Below are 22,727 nucleotides of genomic sequence, written 5' to 3' on the forward strand. Positions count from 1 at the left end.
TTTTTTTTTGACGAAAAGCCTAAATGCACTGTTTGTAACCAGTCAGTATGCATTCTATGGACTCAGGAAGTTTCTGTCCCTTCAGAAGAGATGTCACATGAACGCAAACTGCACGAGCCCTCCCCCGGTCGGACACGGTCAATGCAGGCGGGTCAATGTAGATGTTTGCCAGGCCAGAGTTTCCGTATGTTCGCATCTAGCTGAATTATAAGAACGCTCATCGAATAGGGAGTCTTTCTAGCTTCGGTAAGTTATTTGAGCCTCGTTTAGGATTGCTGTTGTTTTCTGCCATACTACACTGTTGGAACTGCTTCGGGATGAGAGAAATTAGAGAAGGTGTGGATTTGAAATCACTATGTTGTTACAATACACGAAAAAATCGGTTATGTACGTGAAATTGCTTATAACGCGTTCACATATGTCTCCAAATACAATCAGAGTTTCAGAAACGCACGTGCTCTTTCCCGTACAAAATTAGCTCTTCAATAGTTTGTGATGTTGTTGTTTATTATTTACGCTATTTGTTTTTGTGTGCTGACTTTTGGGAAGTTCTAGAGATCTTACTGCACAATGTTGACTCGTGACTGATTAATCAGACTCAGATTTGATGACCTTTAGTTTGTTTGTAAGGACAAAGGCAGGACAAGACTCGATTTTCTTTCTTTCATTCATTCATTCATTTCTTTCTTTATTAATTCACCCCTTCCGTCCTCCTTTTTCTTTCTTTCTTTCCTCCCTCCCTTGCTTTTTTATTTCCTTGCTTTCTCCCGTCATTTCTTCCTTCCTTCCTTCCTTCCTTCCTCCCTTCTTTTCCTTCTTCCCTCTTTTCCTTCTTTCTTTCTCTCTTTCCTCCCTTGCTTTTTATTTCCTTGCTTTCTACCTCCCTTCTCTTCCTTCCTTCCCTTTCTTCCTTCCTCCCTTCCTTGCTTTCTCCTGTAATTTCTTCCTTCCTACTTCCCTTTTCCTTCTTCCCTCTTTTCCTTCTTTCTTTCTTTCTTTCCTCCCTTGCTTTTTTATTTCCTTGCTTTCTACCTCCCTTCTCTTCCTTCCTTCCCTCTCTTCCTTCCTCCCTTCCTTGCTTTCTCCCGTCATTTCTTCCTTCCTACCTCCCTTCTTTTCCTTCTTCCCTCTCTTCCTTCTTTCCTTCCTTTCTTGCTTGCTTTCTTCCTCCTTTTCTTCCTTCCTACCTCCCTTCTTTTCCTTCTTTCCTTCCTTTCTTGCTTGCTTTCTTCCTCCTTTCCTTCCTTTCTTCCTCCTTTCCTTCCATCCTACCTCCCTTATTTTCCTTCCTCCCTTATTTTCCTTCCTCTCTTCCTTCCTCCCTAACTTGCTTTCTCACTTCCTTCTCTCCCTGCTTTCTCCCTTCCCTTCTTCCTTCTTTCATCCTTCCTTTCCTCCCTCCCTTCTTTCCTTGCTTTCTCCCTTCCCTTCTTCCTTCTTTCATCCTTCCTTTCTCCCTCCTTTCCTCCCTCCCTTCTTTTCTTGCTTTCTCCCTTCTTTCATCCTTCCTTTCTCCCTCCTTTCCTCCCTCCCTTCTTTCCTTGCTTTCTCCCTTCCCTTCTTCCTTCTTTCATCCTTCCTTTCTCCCTCCTTTCCTCCCTCCCTTCTTTCCTTGCTTTCTCCCTTCCCTTCTTCCTTCTTTCATCCTTCCTTTCTCCCTCCTTTCCTCCCTCCCTTCTTTCCTTGCTTTCTCCCTTTCCTTCTTCCTTCTTTCATCCTTCCTTTCTCCCTCCTTTCCTCCCTCCCTTCTTTTCTTGCTTTCTCCCTTCCTTCTTTCATCCTTTCTCCCTCCTTTCCTCCCTCCCTTCTTTCCTTGCTTTCTCCCTTCCCTTCTTCCTTCTTTCATCCTTCCTTTCTCCCTCCTTTCCTCCCTCCCTTCTTTCCTTGCTTTCTCCCTTCCTTTCTTCCCACCTCTCTTCTTTTCCTTTTTACCTCACTTCTTGTCCTTCACTCTCTTCCTTCCTTGCTTGCTTTACCTCCCTCCCTTCCTCGGGTGCTTCTCATTTCTAAAATTGTGCTTCCTAGCTCCTCCCTTTTAGGAAATGTGAAAGGATGCAAGAAAATGAAACTAAGATGGAGGAATTGAAGCTAGACGGATTTGTAAAATATAATGTCCTGCTCTCTCAACGTGTCACTTTAGAGTGCCATCTCTGTGCAGCGTTTTTTTTTTTTTTTTTTTCATAATATAAAACATAATAATTTGAAATGCACTGTTAAGAATGTGACAATTATGTTTTATGCAAAGGTGAAATACGAATTAAAACTGTTGTGTCAGATGTGAAGGGGGAGGAGAATTGATGCGTGCATCAGGTGCTTCAACCAAAATGTCTTCTACATAGGATGCTCTTGTGCTTCCTCCCTCAAGCATCCTCAGTAAACTTCCTCCATCCTCAGTCCTCGCCTCCATACATCCTTTATAATGGCAGACTTGGATCGGTTTCCAGGTCACAGAGGACAGAGGAGCGAGGAAATGAGAAGCACCACTTCATCTCCTTCCCTCCCTCCCTCCCTTCCCTTTCTTTCTTTCTTTCTTTCATTTAATCTTTCTTTCTTTTTTCTTTCTTCCTTTCTTTCTTTTTAGGCACTTCCTATTTGATCTTACTGACAGCCTGTGTAACAGGTCCTGGCAGGCTTTAAGCTGTATGCAAACTACTGTGCACTCTTTGCACACCTTTGTGTTCTTCAGTCATGCTGGCATTTTGAATGTCATTGAGATAGGGGTGTGTTTCTATGTGAACAGTGTTTAAGAGTCTGGATAATTCTGATTGTGGTTTCTTTCTCTTGGTCAATGGAGATGATGAACACTTCTTTTAAAATGTTCCCTCTGGGTATCAGTCAATTGTGAGGGGTTTCTCATTAAAAGGCTTATAGCAAAAGATGTACCATGATATTACAATGATGTTTTGGTTTACCATGGTATTGCCACAATACTTTTTGTAAGTGAGAACCGTTTGAATGATGTAACACCAGTGAATTTGAGCTTCAGTTTAATTTATGTTTTAAAAATTATACCATACTGTTGCTCTCTCTGTCTCTCTCTCTCTCAGGTCAGAGTGAAAAAAAGAGGATGGAAGACCGGAGTTTACTGCAGAATATTCGCAGACCACCCAAACTCAGCACACCTGTTCTAAGTACTCACAATTACTTTTTTGCTTCAAGAGTGTAAAAGTGGTCTACTACATCTTTTATAGATTGTTATATTAATAGTTTAAATGCTTTGACAGTCTAGAACTATATTAATCTGATGTTAAAGTGTCATGCACGGTTATGGAGCTGGGAAGGGAGGAGAGGACGGGAACTGTGTTCCAAAACACAGTCACAACAGAGATGGCTGAACATCACATTTTGAAAACAAAAGAGTTTTGAGGCACTTTGCTGTATATCAGTCATGTGACAAAAGTGTGAACAGGAAGAAGAATGAACAGTTTGAAAATCTGCAAAAAGATTTGTATGTTTTGCTCAAACGTTTGAGAATGAAGTGAGAACAGCACTCAAAGCAAACATCAAAACCAGCACTGCTTTAAGACTACATGAATTCATAGACTTTTATTCTTACAAGGAGTGTTTCAGGTTTAATACAAGTTAAACTGTATTGACGGCATTTGTGGCATAACGTCACCACAGAAAATAATTTAAAATATCCCCTTTTCTAAAGAAAAAAATAGCTTCCAGTAAGGCACATCAATGAAAGTAAACAGGTCCAATATACAAAACATTAAATACACACAGTTTTTCAAAAGATGTGACTATTCCACAATACTTAAGTATGACACGTGTTAACATGACTCTAGGGTGATAAAATCACACTTCTGATGTGTGATTTCAATGATTCTATCTAATCACGGTGTTTAGTGTAAAAGTCCGCTCTCATGTCTGTTTCAGGATTGGTGCTGAAGTCTTGCGCCTGCCCGGAACAGCTGTTATGAGTTTACACATGTACCTAATTTTTGTGACGTTGCTTCAACATTCGTTTTTAATGGCTCAGTAAAACGAAAAAATAACCACTTCCCCCTCAACAATAAACACAGTGAGTGCTAGCATTGTTTTAAAAGATGTGCAAAATGTACATATCTGTTAACAACATTAAAAAAATGTGTTTTTGGGGTTTCATGGCCCTTTAATCTGAGATATAACAGCTTTCATGCCGTGATTTATAAAACAAAAGTTCGAGTTAAATCCAAATACGTCTCAAGTCTTATCCATGTAGGTAAGACTCGGGTAACACAAGTAGTGATTTGTAAGTTGTAAGGCCTACACATTGCATACAATAGTGGTTCTCAAACTGGTAGGTTGCGACCCAAAAGTGGGTTGCAGGTCTGTTCTGATAGCGTTGTGGAAAGCAGGGGAAAACAATGCTTAATTAAAAAAATAAAATGCAAATGACCATTCTTTTAAAATGTTTGAAAGGGAGGAGATAACACTTAACCTTATCTTTTGTTATTGATGTTAAAGGCTGTAATCAAACTCAACAGTATTTTTACAAGTTAGGCAAATACCATGATAGACAGGTTAGGCGACATGACATCATCCTTGAAAACCAAAACCACAAACTGTGCAGGGTAAAAGACAATACAACCCAGTTTACATTAATTATGGGTGACGTTTGGTGCTTTGTTGGGTTGACTCCTGATGTCCAATTTAAAATGTCCAGTTCTGAAGCAAAACCAGTTGAAATCCACTGGACTACACACTGCAAATTAAATTCACATTGAATAAGAAAGCAAGGCTGTTGTAATCATGGCAAACAATCCATGTATCTGGGTACATCATGGGTAAATGTATGCCCTAGGGCTTATGAGATAATTCTAAACCATATTAAAGGTGGTTTGTATGTTTAGTTCAGTTAGGACATGCTGTGAGAAATACACAGGAAATAATCTGCTTTCATTTTCTCTGCCTCTAACCAATGTTTCACAGTAATCTCCAAACTAATTGTGATCGCCTTGCCCATCGCTCAGGTATCGATTGGTAAGCGGTCCAGATTTTTGTAAACATCAGTTTACTTTGGGCAAATAAACAAACCCAGATATGAATATAATGCTTCTCCTCCTTCACAGGTGCAATATATCTGCACGACTGTCCAAAGCAGCCCTATATCCCCATCTATCTGCTGGTGTCAGGTGCGTTTGCACTGTTGCTGGGCCTGTTGTCTTGCCTGCCATGCACTCAGGAGCCAGAGGAGGGCACTCAAACTCCTCTGAGCAGTCTCTGCACGGCCTGGAACTCACTGGTGTCGCTCTTCCTTTTCTGCTGGTTCATCACTGGTAAGATATCAGAGTGTGAGCAATAATGGTATAATGTGTTATCAGCTTTCAAATGATGTAGGTGTATTACAGCTCAAGGTTCGGACTGGTACAGGGTTCAAAATCAAACTCTGCCATCATTTACTCACCCTTTAGGTTGTTCACAACACCCTATTACACCCTACAAAAGGAGATGTTTGCATAATGTCTGAGCAGCTCTTTTCCATTTTTCAGTTTGCATTGTTAACACTTGCCAAATTTTTTGTAAAATTGTCTTTGGTGAGTAATTAAAATGATTAGTTGGACAATTTTTAGGAATTGGTTTTAAAAAATGTATTTAGCAACTGCAGTTGCAAAAGTGTGGTTGTAATGTATGGTTCAAAAGTCACAGAAGTTGCTGTCTGCACACTGCAAGGGGAAAAAAAGGCTTTTTTTCAGTCTGACTGTCATTCATTGTGCGGACAGCAACTTCTGTAATTTGTGTATATATATATATATATATATATATATATATATATATATATATATATATATATATATACATACATACAGTACTGTGCAAAAGCTTTAGGCACTTGTGAAAAATGTTGCATAGTGTTCAAAAATAATGCCATAAATAGTTTTCATTTATCACTTAATGTCATACAAAGTCCAGTAAACATAAAAAAAGCTAAATCAATATTTGGTGTGGCCACCTTTGCCTTTAAAACAACACCAGTTCTCCGAGGTACACCTGGACACAGTTTTTCTTGGTTGTTGGCAGACAGGATGTTCCAAGCTTCTTGGAGAATTCATCACAGTTCTTCTATTTATTTTGGCTGTCTCAATTGCTTCTGTCTCTATCATGTAATCTCAGACTGACTCAATGTTCAGTGGGGGGTTTTGTGGGGGCCATGACATCTGTTGCAGGGCTCCCTGTTCTTTTATTCTAATCTTTTCTATTTGCAAAAGTAATGTTTGGGAGTCTAACATTTATATTTCCTATTGACACATTAAAGCTTAAGATATAAATAACCATCTTAAGACAAATGCTTTTGTGAAACATCTTCTGCATCTTAGACTTTTGCACAATACTATTATATATATATATATATATGTTTGTTTTTGTCTCCACGCACCTGAAGTAACAGAAGTTTTGTTTGAGCGCAAAATTTTCTCTACTTTATAGAGACAAATCATAAAAAGCAAAACATACAAATGGTGTACTTTGAAAGCTTTGTAACAACTAATTTTAACTGAAAGAAATTTCCCATTTCTAAATATTATTTTTATATTTTTGTATATATATTTTTAGTATTATTATTATTTCAACGTAAAATATGGGTCGTGAACAAATAAGGTTGTCCAAGAGGATGAAAATGAGAAATCATTATAAAATCTTGTTTAAAAGGCATGTCAAGCTCGTAAGATCCATGTTGATTTTGTACATTTTTAAAAAACGTTTTTAATTTTTTCTACAAAAAAACTATTATTTGACTTTAAAAATGTCAAGTGATGTTACCATAAATTAAAATACTTTCCTTGCTCCTTGAATACACTTGAGTGTACGCAACTTAATTACTAATTTCAAAAAAAGTTTACAAACATTTTTTCAAGAAAAAAAAAAAAATATACTTTTTACAAATATCATGCATTTTTTTTGTCATGGATATTAAGACTTTTTCTCAGGGTTACTCCTTTTGACCTGAACAAAATGTGGCTTTTCATAAAAATGTCAAAATATCTAAAAAAAAAAAAAAAAAAAAATCACAGTCATAAGGGGCTAAAAGGGTATTTGTTGGTTACACCACCTGACTTTGATTTGGTGGACAAAGGTTTTTTTAATATTAATATTTGAAAACAAAATTTATTTACAATTTAGAAATATCTATTAAAGGAATAGTTCACCCAAAAATGACAATTCTCTCATTTACTCACCCTCATGCCATCCCTGATGTGTATGACTTTCTCTCATCTGCAGAACACAAATTAAGTTTTTTTAGAAGAATATCTCAGCTCTGTAGGTCCAGACAATGCAAGTGAATGGGTGCCAAAATTTTGACACTCAAAAAGCACATAAAGGCATCATAAAAGTAATCCATATGACTCTGGTGTTTTAATCCATGTCTTCAGAAGTGATATGATAGAAGTGGGTGAGAAAGAGATCAATATTTATATCTTTTTTTTGTTTGAAATTCTTCATGCCCAGATATGCATGAAGAATGTTTTTGTTGATTAACACAAGAAGAATGTAAACATGATCTGTTTCTCACCCACACCTATTTCATCACTTCTGAAGACATTGATTTTATCCTGCCTTTATGCGCTTTTTGGAGCTTCAAAATTTTAGCACAATTCACTTGCATTGTATGGACCAAAAGAGCTGAGAAATTCTTCTATAAATCTTCAATTAAGTTCAGCTAAGGAAAGAAAGTAATACACATCTGGGATGTCATAAGAGAATGATGAGATAATTTTTGGGTAAACTGTTCCTTTAAAGAAATAGATAACAAAATATCCCAAACTAATGATGTCAACATTTCTATTTTCCAAGAATTTCAGCTTGTAATGAGACTTTTTTCTTCTTCTTCTTTTTTTTACTATCATTGGATTGTTACACCACTGAGACATTTTTTACTTTAAGCCACATAAAAAATATCAAAATGACTTTGAAATATCAAAGTGTTGTGAATAAGTATTTGCCCCATCCAGATTTCTTCTGTTTTTGTGTATATCTCATACTAAATTGTTTCAAACATTCAAACAAAATCTAACAAAAAACAAAGGCAATCAGAGTAAACACAAAAAAATGTTTTTAAATGATCATGTTATTTATTGACAGAAGTTATCCAATACCCACTGGGCCTGTGTGGAAAAAGTATTTGCCCCTTAGTTACTAAATCCCCAAATCTATGAAACTGCATTCATAATGGGATTCAGCTGGATTAGACACGCCCAGACCTGATTACTACTAGCCCTGTTCAATCAAATCAACACCTAAACAGAACTTTTTCAGCAGCATGAAGTTGGCTAAAAGGTCTCACCCAGTAGCACATTATGCCAAGGTCGAAAGAAATTCCAGAAATGTTGAGGAAAAAGGTGATTGAAATACATCAGTCTGGAAAGGGTTACAAAGCTATTTCAAAGGCTCTGGGACTCCAGAGAACCACAGTGAGAGTCACTATCTCCAAATGGAGAAAACTTGGCACAGTAGTGAACCTTCCCAGAAGTGGCCGACCTTCCAAAATTCCTCCAAGAGCACAGCAACGACTCATCCAGGAAGTCACAAAAAAAAGTCAAGGACAACATCCAAGGAACAATAAAGGTCACTGTTCATGACTCCACTATCAGAAAGACACTGGCCAAAAATACCATCCATGGAAGAGTGGCGAGGCAAAAACCACTGCTAACCCAGAAGAACATTAAGGCTCGTCTGAATTTGGCCAAAACACACCTTGATGATCCACAAACCTTTTGGGAGAATGTTCTGTGGACTGATGAGTCCAAAGTGGAACTGTTTGGAAGACAGGGGTCCCGTTACATCTGGCGTAAATCAAACACAGAATTCCACAAGAACATCATACCTACGGTCAAGCATGGTGGTGGTAGTGTGATGGGGTGGGGATGCTTTGCTGCTGCAGGGCAACTTGCAATAATTGAGAGAAACATGAATTCTGCTCTCTACCAGAAAATCCTAAATGAGAACGTCCGGTCATCAGTCCGTGAGTTGAAGCTCAAGCGCAACTGGATTGTGCAGCAAGACAATGATCCAAAGCATAGGAGTAAATCCACCTCTGAATGGCTCATAAGTCCTGACTTGAACACGATTGAGATGCTGTGGCAGGACCTTAAAAGGGCAGTTCATGCTCAACCCTCCAATGTGGCTGAGCTAAAGCAGTTCTGCAAAAAAGAGTGGGCCAAAATTCCACCACAGCATTGTGAAAGACTGATCTCCAGTTATCAGAAGCGTTTGGTTGCAGTTGTTGCTGTTAAAGGTAGCACAACCAGCTGTTAAGTTTAAGGGGGCAGTTAGTTTTTCACATGGGTGATATAGGTGTTGGATAACTTTCTTTTGCTTCAATAAAAAATATATATTTGAAAACTGTATTTTGTGTTTACTCAGATTGCCTTTTATGTTATATCTTGTTTGAAGCTCTAAAACAGTTTAGTATGAAAAGTACACAAAAATAGAAGAAATCAGGAAGGGGGCAAATACTTTTTAACAGCACTGTATTTGAGGTGTATTCAAGTAATTGTTGTGTTTACATTTTTGAATAACATTATAGATCCGGCCAAAAAATGAGCATCACTTGACTGACCCATGTATATTTCTTTAATTAGGTTTTATAGCACCCTTAAACTGTGTGCTCCTCTCTCTCTCTCTCTCTCGCGCTCTCTCTCTCTCTCTCTCTCACTACAGGTAACGTATGGATCTACTCCATTTACCAGCCTTCTTACAAACCTGACACAGACCAGTATTGCAATAAAACGCTGTATCTGTTTGCTTTCTGGACCACCACACTGGTCTATATTTTGCTGGGCATCATCTTCATAGGAGGTTGCTGTATGTTATTCTGCATGTGTTTGTTTGGAAGTCTGGGATTAAGTAGAAATGTGGATGATGATGTGTGATTGAAAGGACCAACAGTCAAACCAACACTGATGTTAGTATAGTTTATTCTTCTGTGCACTTAGCAGTTTGAGGCCTACTAATTTTTGCTGAACTTTTGCACTATTGATAAGAGGCCATTGGCAGAGATTGGGAGTTTTTCTGAAGACGAGTGAATTTGCTGTCTGAATAAATTGCATGGTAGCCTGTGTTGGATTTTGCACTTAAGAATATTGTGAAATGCTCAATAAAGAAAAAGAGATTAATAAATTAATACAAAAGATCATCTTACCCAGCATTCAGTTTGTTCTTTTTTTGTGTGTGGGTATAATCACCTCTAAACTGTATTATTCAATGTTATACTAGGCAACCGATTTCATACATATCCATGCTAGTTTCCTGTCTCTCATGATATTCCGTGGTTTCTTTCTTGACACATAATAAAATAATTCCAACTCAAAACAATATTTCATGGCCATTTATTTATTTATTGGTAAGTAGCAGCACAATAACAGGATAATGTACAGTCAGCCAGTTGTTATCGCAAAATAAACGCAGATGGTGATCAGAACCCCTGTGCATTATCCCTCGCATGTATACACAAAATAAATTGTAGTTTATTTTCCATATTTTTGTTGCTTTAATGCAAACAGCGCAAAATAGGAACGTTGGGATTCCAATAGAAAAAGTCAGTAACATAAAAGTTATTTCGTCAATTTTTATAATCTAGAAAAGTGTTTGCAAATGCATTTCTGTGACCTTTCCAGTTGCTCTTGATGACAGGATAAGGATTATTAGAAATCATTTTATAGAGATTGCACTCTCAAAGCCCAATTTCTTGCCAATGCAATATTTTAGAGCTGAGCATAACTTGAATAATTATATTTATTCATATTGAAATTTCCATGACATGATTTGATTTATTTACATGCCTGGGAATCACAATTTTATAATTTCTGAATATTTCTGGCATTTCCATGACTGTGGAATCCCTTACTTGAAGACTATTCAGAGCTTTTCATTTCTACATTTCTGCTTTTAAACCTTCAGTGTACTTGCCTTGTAGGCTTCCATTGTAAGTGCATTATGTTTTATGTCCAACTGTACATTTCTCCTATTTTTCTTACAAAGAAACAAAAGTTATGTATTAACAGAATGCCACAGATGCTTCTCAAGTTAACTTATCCTGAAATATTCCTTTAACTTTTTTGTTTTATTGGCATTTTTATTTTAAGTGTGCTGAATAAGAGAAACATACATGCTGTATCTCTAGTAGTAAGTAGAAAAAAAGGACTTTGTAGATTAGTGGTATGAATTTAGTGCTTTGCAAAACAGTATATATATCTTGTATCTTTGCATCAATAAGTTTAATAAGTAATTTATCCTAAATGTTTAATCCATTGATTTAGTAATAAAATCATGTTAACTCTCAATAATAAAACTGAGTAGTGGATATATATTTAACAGGAGTCATTGCAGAGTGCATCCTTTCACACGGTTCTCTCTTACTAAATTAATTTCACTTCTTCAAAAAGTTTTTCTCTTTAGGGTTATTGCTTAAGACCAGCAGAGTAACATCCTGATTGTAATAAGTCTGTATGTCTGATGTAACAGACTAAGGAATTTCAATGAACTGCAGGTAAAATGAGGAAGTCCTTAAGAGCGATTGGCCAATAACTTGTTACATTTACATTTCTGCATTTGGCAGACACTTTTATCCAAAGCGACTTTTTTTTGTGTGTGTTCCCTGGGAATCGAACCGATGAACCTAGCGTTGCAGGCGCCATGCTTCACCAGTTGAGCAACAGGAATACAGTCTTTTTTACTAGAGTACAACTGTTATATAGAGACACTGCAAAATATATGATTTTGGCCAAATTGTTACATTTTAGGAACAGGTAAACTAAATGCTGATTTCAAATGTCCAAGACGGACAACTCTGATCAATGAATTTGTAAATTAACTTGTTATATCTACTTTTTACTATTTACCTACTGTATAATAAGTGCTTGGAGGCCTAACAATTAATGTACAAAGAGAACACTTTGACCAAATATATTGCAATATTATAGAATCTTGGAAAACTCATGTTGTAATATTGTGCTCTTTATGCAACAGATTCTAGGTACAGCAAACACTCTGATTGCATTCCAAACACTGGCAACATTCCAATGTAACACTGTCTCAGTGTACCAACCCATAGCCGACTGAACCGAGAGTTGCTGTCAGACTTCAGACCATCTATCCATATTCTCACAGTTATATGCTCTTATACATATACAGGCAAAAATGGGCTGTTTGATCAATGTCTGTCCAGTTTTCATTAAAACTGGTTTTATAAAATCTGCCCAAAGATGACAAAAATATCAGCACTGACAGTTTCACAAAGACTTTCAGAAAGTCTCAAGGATTGCAGTGGTGTTTCAGTTGCTGATACTGGTTCTCCTCATCAACTCTCTCAGGGGGCTCCGTCTTCGCCACCGACCTACAAACCAAAAATATCACATTATTTTTCTTTCACTTATTTTCTAGCTACAGTTCGTGCAAGAGTTAAATTCCCATATTCGAGAAGTCTAGAGATGAAACAGAAATGCTGTAGGGTCCACCAGTGAAAATGCTTCTGTCTTTTATTTTTCAAATGTAATACACTTTCATACAAATGATTTGATCAAGCATAAACATTTGTATCAAACGTTGTTTTTAAAAATATATTTTTTTTATATGAATTTGAGAGTTTACAAGGTTTTGGTATGCCCCCCCCCAATGAAAGCCGCATGCTGGCATGGACTCCACAAGTTTGCGCAAAACCTTCTGATCATGTTATCCAGCATGATTTAAGAACGTTCCAAAGAGCATGTTGTGTGCTTCCATGGAAGCAAAGAAATCTGACCTTTTGTACAAAGAAGTTAACTTGGTCAGGGTCAAAAATGTGCTTCTATTTGATTCCTGTCCTAGAAATAGTTAAGAATATGAAATATTAGGGGCCTGGGTAGCTCAGTGGTAAAATACGCTGGCTACCACCCCTGGAGTTCGCTAGTTCGAATCCCAGGGCGTGCTGAGTGACTCCAGCCAGGTCTCCTAAGTAACCAAATTGGCCCGGTTGCTAGGGAGTGTAGAGTCACATGGGGTAACCTCCTTGTGGTCGCTATAATGTGGTTTGTTCTCGGTGGGGCGCATGGTGAATTGAGCGTGGTTGCCGCGGTGGATGGTGTGAAGCCTCCACACGTGCTATGTCTCCGTGGCAACGCGCTCAACAAGCCACGTGATAAGATGCGTGGGTTGACTGTCTCAGACGCGGAGGCAACTGGGATTCGTCCTCCGCCACCCGGACTGAGGCGAATCGCTACGCCACCACGAGGACTTAGAGCGCATTGGGAATTGGGCATTCCAAATTGGGAGAAAAAGGGGAAAAAATCCCCCCCCCCAAAAAAAAGAATATGAAATATTTTTTATTAATTAAATCTTATCTTTGTTTTAAAGGGATAGTTCACCCAAAAATTTAAATGTTGTTATCATTTATTCACCAAACCATATGACTTTCTTCTGCGGACCACAAATGCCGATATTTTGAAGGATGTTCTGATCGCAGATACAACAGAATAGCAGTTTAAAGTTAATTACTTTAAGGAAAAGTATCATAAAAGTAGCCCATGTGACTTGCATCATATTCCAAGTCTTCTGAAGTCATTGGATTACCTTGTATGATAAACAGACCAAAATAAAGTCGTTATTAACTCTCAAATCATTGATCAACTCCTGTATACAGAGAACAATACAATTGGTAACACTTTACAATAAGGTTCCATTCATTAACATTAGTTAATGCAATAGGTATCATGAACAAACAGTTAACAATATTTTTTCAGCATTTATTAATCTTAATGTTAGTTTACAAAAATACAATTGTTTGTTCGTGTTAGTTCATAGTGTATTAACTAATATATATATATAAAAAACACTTTTGATTTTAAAAATGCATTAGTATATGTTGAAATTAACAATAGCCAAGATTAATAAATGCTGTAAACGTATATTTTTTTTGTTAGTTCATGTTAACACATGCTGTTAACAAATGGAACCTTACTGTAAAGTGTTAACAATCCAATATGGCAACACGTCAATAACATCAAACCTCATTGGTTCTTGTGTCATGATGTTTGGTCACAAGACAAATAAGAACCAGTGAGGTTTAATGTGAGCTGATCAAGGATTTGAGAGTGAATAACGACTTGAATTGTAGTCTATTCATCATACAAAGTGATTGTATGCCGTCAGAAGACTTGGAATATGACGCACAAGTTGCATGGACTACTTTTTTGGCACTTGGGGGCTTTTATAAGTTTTAAAGTGAGTCGAATGCTCACTTCAACTGCTATTTTATGGAAATTAGTGAGGAGAACACCCATAAAAACACCGTCTTTTGTGTTCTGCAGAATAAAGTCAAATGGATTTGAACGATGTTTCAATTAACATGTTATGACAGAATGTTCATTTTTGGGTGAACTATTCCTTTAACTGTAAAAATCCTAAAAATCCTTTATTCCCAGGTTTTTCTGAGGTTGGGAAAAATAAGTCAGGGCAACCGCTTTCCCTTACGTCAGCGCTGCCCTGTCCCCTCAATAGCCCCCCTGCAGTCAGACCACCAACTGGGCATGACCTACCCTCATTTTTTCTCAGGTCTGCTGGTAGCGTGCAGCTTTTTCCTTGTTCCATGGCTGCAACTGGCTTTCCATCCATCTTGCTTTCTTCTCTTGTAGCGTGATTGCTCTCCTCCTCTTGCAAGTCATTCAGAGCTCTCTGAAAGGATTTAGCTAAACAGACAGTCATGTCTTTAGCCCGGTCTGGCCTACTACACCAGAACACTCGGCACTGAAGCTGTTGGCCTCGCTGCTTACAGATATAGAGGAAGAGATTGGGCCTAGTTGCGTCAGCTGCGCAATAGGCAATGTCCTTTAGGTATGTCTTTGTGAGTTGTCTGCCTGTGCTGATCTCCTTGACTTCTACATAGCGAGGTCGAACAACAAGAGCATGTTCCTTGCCCAGTTTGCCTAGAGCAGCTGAATCTGGCGACTTCTCCAGCAACCGGCCTATGGCCTCCTCAGCCTGTTCTACATCCAGGGAGTAGATCTTTTCTGTACCAATGTAGTGCACCTTGAAGAGCGGGTCGCCGTGCGAGAGGGTCTGGGTGCGGTCCTGGCGGAAACGGCGGCGGAAAACAGCTGGAGACTTCCTCAAAGTCTGCATGAGCTGGAATGAGCTGCCCTGAGACATGTCTGTGAAAGAGAGACCAAAAGGCCACAGGAAAAAGAAGTCACTGTGGCATTCTCACATTACAAACACAGAAATGTTGAAATTTCATATCTCGTAACAATTGGCCAATCGCAGTACGCAATAGTGCAAACTCTGTTATAGTTTGCCCGTGAGACTTTCTATGTGAACCCTTAGAGAGTGTAATAAGCAGGCACCAATGAAATCTGCAGGCTTTTTTGCATTTTCTGCCCTGATTTTAAGGGAAAAGCTGCAGAAATTCACAGAGGCAACTATAAGTAAGCCATTTGTAGGTTGATTTTCTTTTGAAAGTGTAAACTCTGTAGCTTTGTGGCTACATTTATGTTGAAACATTAATCTGTTTGTGCATCCCAACCTGATAATGCTTAATAAGCTGACCACGAGTGTGGTTATGTAAACACATTAAAAGGCTTTCCTTTATCAGTCTAAGGTCATAAACCGCTTAAGAATAAACCGATCGGCACGATTTTTGCCAGTTTTGCTGATTTTGTGTTGCATACAAACACCTTTACCTGCATTTTTACCGGCTTATCCAATGTACTCACATGTTGTGCACATACCTCTTCACGTTCTGACGTCAAAAGCAGTGAATAACTCGATTATTTCAAACCTCATCCAAAGGTTTTCTTGCATTGTCTAAGTTATTGGTGTGCATGTAAACGTGCTTTTTGTCATTTGAATTTTTTATTTTTTTTGCCATTCTATTTGGTGCCAGTCGTGACGCAGAAATAAAAAATGTCACCTTAAGGAAAGGAACATGGCAGGGTTGGAGGTGGTGGTGGTGGTGGTGGTGGGTGGGGGGGTGGGGGCAGAACTTTGTGAATGATGGGTGTTCAAATTCTGCAGAATTCTGCGCCCGCAAGTTCCGAAAAGCAACGTGACTGATTATTAATACACGTCCGGAACACAATGTACAGTGTTCCATCCTTTCTCTTTTCTTAGCCCATTCTTTCATCAGCTCTGTGATGGTGCTTTGGCTAGCGAGCTGTGGACTCAATCTCAGGAAGTAACTGCCGCGTTCCACCCCAAATACTTCTGCTGCTCTAAACAATGGGTGTGTACAGTGAGAGAAGGTCAGAGTGAGAAGCAATGGATGTGCATGCACTTAAACACAAATGTGTTCCTGTTCCTGTGATGAATGTCTTAAACTGTACCTAGTCTCATAGAATTAAAGTTACTATAATTACATTTTTGAAAACTGACTTTTACATACGGAATTGTATGTTTCGCGCTGGTGAAATGAGCACTAGAGGCTCTACATAAACTGTGCGTTTTATTCACTTTCTCACAAATCACGAATACAATGGCTAATTATGACTTTATAAACACTTATTTTCACACTGTTACTCACACACTGCTATGTTATGATATCGAAACACTTTAAAGCATAATTTGAAAAACCATGCATTTTAATGCTGTATTAAAGACCTACATTTACACACATATTCCAATGTGATTAGCTTGCGCAGGAGCTCACCTGATAGAGTGTAAGAGCAGGCAGCCTGACACGTGAGACGAGAATGTCATAGAAGCGACACGAGATGACATGGCTGCTTCAGAAAATGTGCTTTTCGTTTCTCATTTTGTGTTTGTAGACATTAATGATTTTAGATCACTATTGGTTAGGTTTAGGTTAGAATTTTATGTTAGGGAGGTACGTTTTACTCATTAAAATCTCCAATCTTCACCTTAAAAACCTCATCAAATTCCGACACCATTTCATTTCACTTGCTTTTGGCGCCCCCTGCTGGACATTTCACTGAGCAACTGCAGGCAAACTTTTTTGCAAAAAATGTTTTGCCATGGTCACGTAATGTTCAAAAGTCCAGGCTCGCATTTACTCACATTAAGAACGCATTATACAAACTTATATTAATATATTGCAATATTTTTCTTACAATATTGTATCAATACTTTAAGTCCCTGTATCAGTATTTTTGCTGATTTACTTATGTACTCATATCATGTGCAACATTTCAATATTGAAGAAGAAGGTCGTCTAAATAAGCACAAACTTTGAGAGAGTCATTTCTCAGTGCGGTCAGACCCACATATGAGGCATGAGAAAGACTGAATCTGAACCTGCATGATTTACTCTTTCATTGTGGACATGCTGGGTCTCTCTCACATGATTAGTAAAGTTTTAATCACGATGATAATGATATTGTTAAAATTTAACAAAATTTAAACATTTATCATCATTTAGTCACTCACATGTTGTTCAAAACCTGTATGACGTTTTCTTCCATGGAGCACAAAAGGAGATTTTTTGATGAATATCATGGCCACAATTTTCCTTAAAATGAAAGTAGAAGCTCTGAAAGAATCAGCTCTGAAAATGGCGACAAAATCGATGGATTAATGGTGCATCAATGCCAAATGATTTTCAGTGAATACTGACTTAAATTTCAGTCTGTTCTTAACACAAAGCTATTGCATGGCTACTGAAGACTTAGAATATAGTGAATGAGTTTGTACGGACATTTTTTTAAATAGTTTTATTGTGCTTTTTGTCATTTAGGAGCCAGGCAGCCCCAGTTCCCTTTCATTAATGGAAAAAGAGTGGCCGTGACATTCTTCAACAATACACCTTTGGTGTTCTATGGAAGAAAGAAAGTAATATGGGTTTGAAACAATATGAGATTAAATGATGACAGAATTTTCATTTTTGGGCCAACTATCCATTTAACATTGTAAAGTAGTCATGTGCATTCATGAAGATCATGTGCAAGACAAAGATAAGCACACTCATCTTGTCCTAATGTAAACATACAGTATGAGTGTTTGCTTGAGGGTGTGCTGAGTGTTCTGTGCATCAAAAACACAGACAGATATTAATATAAAGTGTGGGTTAAAATATGGTCACACTCTTAACTGGGAAACAAGAAAAGATTTCCCAGCACTGAAGCTAAATGTGTTCCATTGCAATGCAGGTTAGGGAAGTGGGAGGAGAGGAATAAATCATCATGTTGTCATATTTGCCATTATAGACTGTCAAATAAATATGTGGGGCATGATGAAAAGCACAAGTGTATGTGTACTTGCTTTGCAAAATATAGTTGTGTAAATGATTTCCTTAAAAATGTCAATGGTTATATATCTTTGAGGGTAAAGGATGTAGTAAAAGCATGTTTTATTTAGATATACTAAAATTGGCTTCTAAAAGACTAAAGTCTTGTTCTAGATTTTACATGCATTTCAGTTTATAATCCATTATATTTAGCAACTTCAATATCTGCACTCACAAACAGCTATCATATGGCTTTAGAAGACTTGGAATAGAGAGCATGAGTCATATAATGCATTCATGGTGCTTTTTATGGTTCCTTTTGTCCAATTTGGAGCTTTTTTGACAGTATAAATCATCATTCTACTTTTGATATAATACTGACGTATACATACAATACTGTAGAGTATGTGTCTACTATATACCAGACAAACCATGCATTTCAGTGTTGATTATTTACTTCACATAATAACCTACAGGATTGTACTGAATATATGAGGTTTGCACTGTTAGATGTAACTTTATATAGTTACAGGCCAAACTTTGCAACCTCTATAAAGACCACAGTGTATGCTTTCCCTGTGACTTTGACTTTCTCTGTTGGAAAAATGTTCACGCTCTCCATGGCAAATACATGGGAAAGGGAAGAGAAAACAAAGAATGGTGAAGTTTGTATTGTATTCTCACAGGAAACACTAATTCTTTTCAATTGACTTCCAAAACTTGACAATGAGCTTGCCCTTATATGAGTTGTGAATCATTCTGTCATTGCACAGACAATTGCAGTATTGCCTCTTGCGATAAATCAAATGGCCAACTGATGAACAGAAATATATAGCGGGGCCCAATAGTCTGAGACCACATTGAAATTCTGGGATTTTTTAGTAATCATATTATTTTTTCATTTAAACCTGGGGAAAGAAAAAAAATAGTCTTAGGATTTTGACAACTTTTAAACCAAATTTATGACATTAAAAAAGAAATAAATAATTAAGATTTTGCATTATTTCTAGGTCAATAATTAAATGAAGCATAAAAGATACTCAGTGGAACCATCTCAAATCATGCTGGAAAAACATCAGCAGGTTTTCCACAAACTTTAAGACATTAAAGCAAAAGGGGGGCATACTAAATACTAAGAAATTCTTAAATTCCAACATATCATTACCCCCTTTTGGGTTTTGCTGTATATGGAAAAACTGAATCTGAAAGGTGCTGGTTAATATTGTAAATAATAATAATAATAATAATAATATTATATATATATATATATATATATATAACAAGAAGAGCCAACATATTATTTATAAATCACATATAAGGCTGAATTGTTCAGTCATAGAACAACATTTTATTAAATTAATTACTCATTAAATTATGGAATTCTAGCATTGTTATAACATAAATTTGTGCATTCTGGATGCTGAAATATTTTAATAAATAAATAGTGAAGTCTGTTTGGAAAACTGCCCTATTTAACCACATGCAGGTTTCTTTTGACGGACCCGTATAAGGCAGTCTGTGGTTAGGAATGCAGACAAACTCGGGGTTTAAAAAATGCACCTCGTCGCAGCGGCGCTTATCAGCGCGTTTCTGCTGCGCTCCTGCGTCACTGTGTTTACACTTGAGGACAGACAGACCCTGATCTAGTCTAAGAATCTAACTCACAATTTAAGATTCTGTCAATAAAAATAAAAAATACATTTACTGCACCAAAGTCTACAATTATTCAGATTTAACCTACATTCAGAAGTATAATAGCAAAATAATCAATAATTAGTAAATAGTAGATATTCACGACATGTCGAATTCATCAGCATAGAAGCCGCTGTAAGTGAACAGACTACTTGAAATAACATGAAACACTTACCGCGGAGATGTTTGGTTAAATAGACGCCGCTGTGTTTTATTTTCCACCGCTGGATTTTAACCACGGATGAATAGGTGGTTTGTTAATATGAATAAAGCGTTGAATCTTCACCCTTTTACTGAAACGAAACACGATTAAAAGTTAGCAGCCATGAGCATGTGGTCTGCAGTGCCTAAACAAAGCATTTCCCCCATATGATAGCTTGAGAGTTTCTCAGCTCGACTGCGGAGATTCAGTTTGACCAGCACATGTGTGTAAGAGGGTCTTTGTACAGGATGGGGCGGATCCACGGGGAGCTGAGGTGAGGTGGGCGTGCTTTAAAAAAGCTTCATCTGAACAAGGAATATAGTAAACCTAAACACTGACCAAATGTGGTGAGAGAGAGAGAAAAGAAAGGGATATTTAACATAATGTGATAGATAAAGGGAAAAGAAGGCTTCATTTCCTCACATTTTCTGTTCCTGTGAGGATCTCCTCCAAGCAATATCATCATTTACTCTACTTAAAGTTTCAAGCCTGTATGACTTTCTTTTATGGGGATGGAAATTTGAAGAATTATAAAGAATGCTTTATACAGTCCACAATAAACTGTATACGTGGTACTTACATAAACTTTGTCAAAATTAAATGAACATATGATTAGAACATTTTATGTTGTGAACTTTCCTATACAAACCTACAGTGTGTTTAATCATATAGCACATGGCATATAAGTCTCCCACAGGGAAGCTCAATGTGTGCCATGTAGTCTATGAGACAACATCATCATGCATTACTAGTGAAAGACACAAGATGTGCACGCAGACCTCAACACTTGGTGCCGAAAGAGTGATGACCGTGACAATCAACAAGTCAGTTTTTGAACATGAACGGGTAATTTGAGTAGAAAATTGATTTCGGACTGCACAAAACAAGATGTTACCAAATGTAACAACAAAACTAACAATAAAAACGGTGTATATAACTTGCAAACAGTGAAACCATGCAGACTCGTCAATTATTCAAGTCCAGTGCATGGAGGGAACACCAGCCCCAAAAAGTTAAATAAAAGTTACTTATTTTATTTACCAGTGAAATTTACTTAAATTAGCTAATAATTATGACAAGGTTTGAAAGATAACAAACAATCATAAATAATATTTACTTAGAAGCTAGAGCATTAATTTTTACGTTTGAATGTAGAATTTACTTAAGATTTTTAAGTTCATGCTTAAACTAACGTATTAAATGTAGAAAGTACTTAATCTTTTCCGCTATATTTACTTCACCACAAAATCATATTTTTTCAGCAAAGAAAGGACTAAAAAAGCATAATAAAAGTGCTATAAAAGTAGTCCATACAACTTGTATGCTGTACTCCAAATCTTCTGATGCCATATAGCTCTGTGTAATGAATATTATGAAAAAAAGAAAGCTGGAAAGCGAATAAAGACATATGACATTGAACTATTCCTTGAAGTAATACTAGGAAAAAAATACTAGGAATATTTTTGGAGGGCTTCAAATCATCACATACCAAAAACAACTGGTATTTAGATCTAATGTCATTATATAACTAAACTAAAATGTTCTCAAAAAGGTTGAGAACCACTGTCGATTGTTAACTAACCTACAGTAGTTTTTTTTAGCAGAACCAGTAACCCCTAAATCTAATATTATCACATTACATTTTTAGGCCTACAATACTATAATCAAACAAACAGTCACTAATAATCTTACAGTCTTTACATATACTGCAGTCAAACTCATGCTTCTGGGAAAGTCCCAGTAAAATAACATGGTTTTCAAGTCTGCTCTCTTAGACCTTTTGATGACTTACTCATTTCTCATTGAGTTATGATGACTGGTCAATGTGTGCCTACACTGACTCAGTCAGCCAGGACTCTGGCCCTTAGAGATGACTTCACTGTCATATGACATAGTTTGTGACGCCACAAAACGAATGGCTAAATAAGGTAAAAGTAAATAAATGGTTCCTCCAAAGGGTCAACAAACATCCCCTGGGGTGGATTCAGAAAGTTGCTTAAAATACCAGAAATTAGTCTTATGACTTTCATTACCATGACAATATGCTGATTTCCTCTGCTGCTACTTAAAAATAACATCTGACCTAAGTGGGACAGGATTTTTTTTATTTATTTATTTATTTTTTTTTCAATTTGACAATTTCAGCATGGTTGCATGCTGAATAATGGAGTTCAAAACAAATTGGGGAATTTATCATGTTTACTCTAATCTCTTGTATTTTATTGTAGGCCTAATGTACAGTTTTTTTTTTTTTTTTTTTTTTTTGTTATTAACATATTTATTGATTCATAAATTAACACAAAAAATAAAACAACATATATATATATATATATATATATATATATATATATATATATATATATATATATATATACACTATATTGCCAAAAGTATTCGCTCACCCATCCAAATAATTTAATTCAGGTGTTCCAATCACTTCCATGGCCACAGGTGTATAAAATGAAACACCTAGGCATGCAGACTGCTTCTACAAACATTTGTGAAAGAATGGGCCGCACTCAGGAGCTCAGTGAATTCCAGCGTGGTACTGTGATAGGATGCCACCTGTGCAACAAGTCCAGTCGTGAAATTTCCTCGCTACTAAATATTCCACAGACAACTGTCAGTGGTATTATAACAAAGTGGAAGCGATTGGGAATGACAGCAACTCAGCCACGAAGTGGTAGGCCACGTAAAATGACA

The 22,727-nt window shown here is 37.0% G+C and overlaps 2 protein-coding genes across 4 annotated transcripts; one reads left to right on the forward strand and one right to left on the reverse strand.

Annotated features, from left to right (window-relative positions):
• The first annotated feature begins 100 nt into the window (after positions 1 to 100).
• On the forward strand, positions 101 to 10,259 carry LOC127434144 (transmembrane protein 272-like). 2 transcript variants are annotated; one of them, XM_051686681.1, is made up of 5 exons: positions 101 to 246; positions 3,048 to 3,131; positions 4,918 to 4,968; positions 5,058 to 5,264; positions 9,643 to 10,253. In XM_051686681.1, the coding sequence occupies exons 2-5, from the start codon at positions 3,068 to 3,070 to the stop codon at positions 9,852 to 9,854; spliced, it is 534 nt and encodes a 177-aa protein (XP_051542641.1). In that variant the 5' UTR covers positions 101 to 246; positions 3,048 to 3,067; the 3' UTR covers positions 9,855 to 10,253. The 2 variants fall into 2 exon arrangements, with proteins under 2 accessions (XP_051542641.1, XP_051542632.1); XM_051686672.1 differs by having other exon boundaries at positions 181 to 336; positions 9,643 to 10,259.
• A 35-nt stretch (positions 10,260 to 10,294) lies between these two features.
• Positions 10,295 to 20,259, reverse strand: LOC127434123 (uncharacterized). Of its 2 annotated transcripts, none has more exons than XM_051686636.1 (3): positions 19,998 to 20,259; positions 14,493 to 15,145; positions 10,295 to 12,316 (listed from the first exon to the last, which is right to left on the reverse strand). In XM_051686636.1, the coding sequence occupies exons 2-3, from the start codon at positions 15,100 to 15,102 to the stop codon at positions 12,255 to 12,257; spliced, it is 672 nt and encodes a 223-aa protein (XP_051542596.1). In that variant the 5' UTR covers positions 15,103 to 15,145; positions 19,998 to 20,259; the 3' UTR covers positions 10,295 to 12,254. The 2 variants fall into 2 exon arrangements, with proteins under 2 accessions (XP_051542596.1, XP_051542587.1); XM_051686627.1 differs by having other exon boundaries at positions 14,493 to 15,104; positions 19,998 to 20,257.
• Positions 20,260 to 22,727: the final 2,468 nt, after the last annotated feature.

Source organism: Myxocyprinus asiaticus, chromosome 4 (genome assembly GCF_019703515.2).
Source record: "Myxocyprinus asiaticus isolate MX2 ecotype Aquarium Trade chromosome 4, UBuf_Myxa_2, whole genome shotgun sequence".
Taxonomy (NCBI): Eukaryota; Metazoa; Chordata; class Actinopteri; order Cypriniformes; family Catostomidae; genus Myxocyprinus; species Myxocyprinus asiaticus.

What these genes read in the sequence shown, in the direction of transcription:
- LOC127434144 (XM_051686672.1), top strand. An exon ending in ACTCAGCACACCTGTTCTAA is followed by an intron (nt 3,132 to 4,917) that starts GTACTCACAATT and finishes AATGTTTCACAG; the next exon opens with TAATCTCCAAACTAATTGTG. An exon ending in CATCGCTCAGGTATCGATTG is followed by an intron (nt 4,969 to 5,057) that starts GTAAGCGGTCCA and finishes CCTCCTTCACAG; the next exon opens with GTGCAATATATCTGCACGAC.
- LOC127434123 (XM_051686636.1), bottom strand. Translation starts at nt 15,102, where the DNA reads ATGTCTCAGGGCAGCTCATTCCAGCTCATGCAGACTTTGAGGAAGTCT. An exon ending in AGACCTGAGAAAAAATGAGG is followed by an intron (nt 12,317 to 14,492) that starts GTAGGTCATGCC and finishes TTTGGTTTGTAG; the next exon opens with GTCGGTGGCGAAGACGGAGC.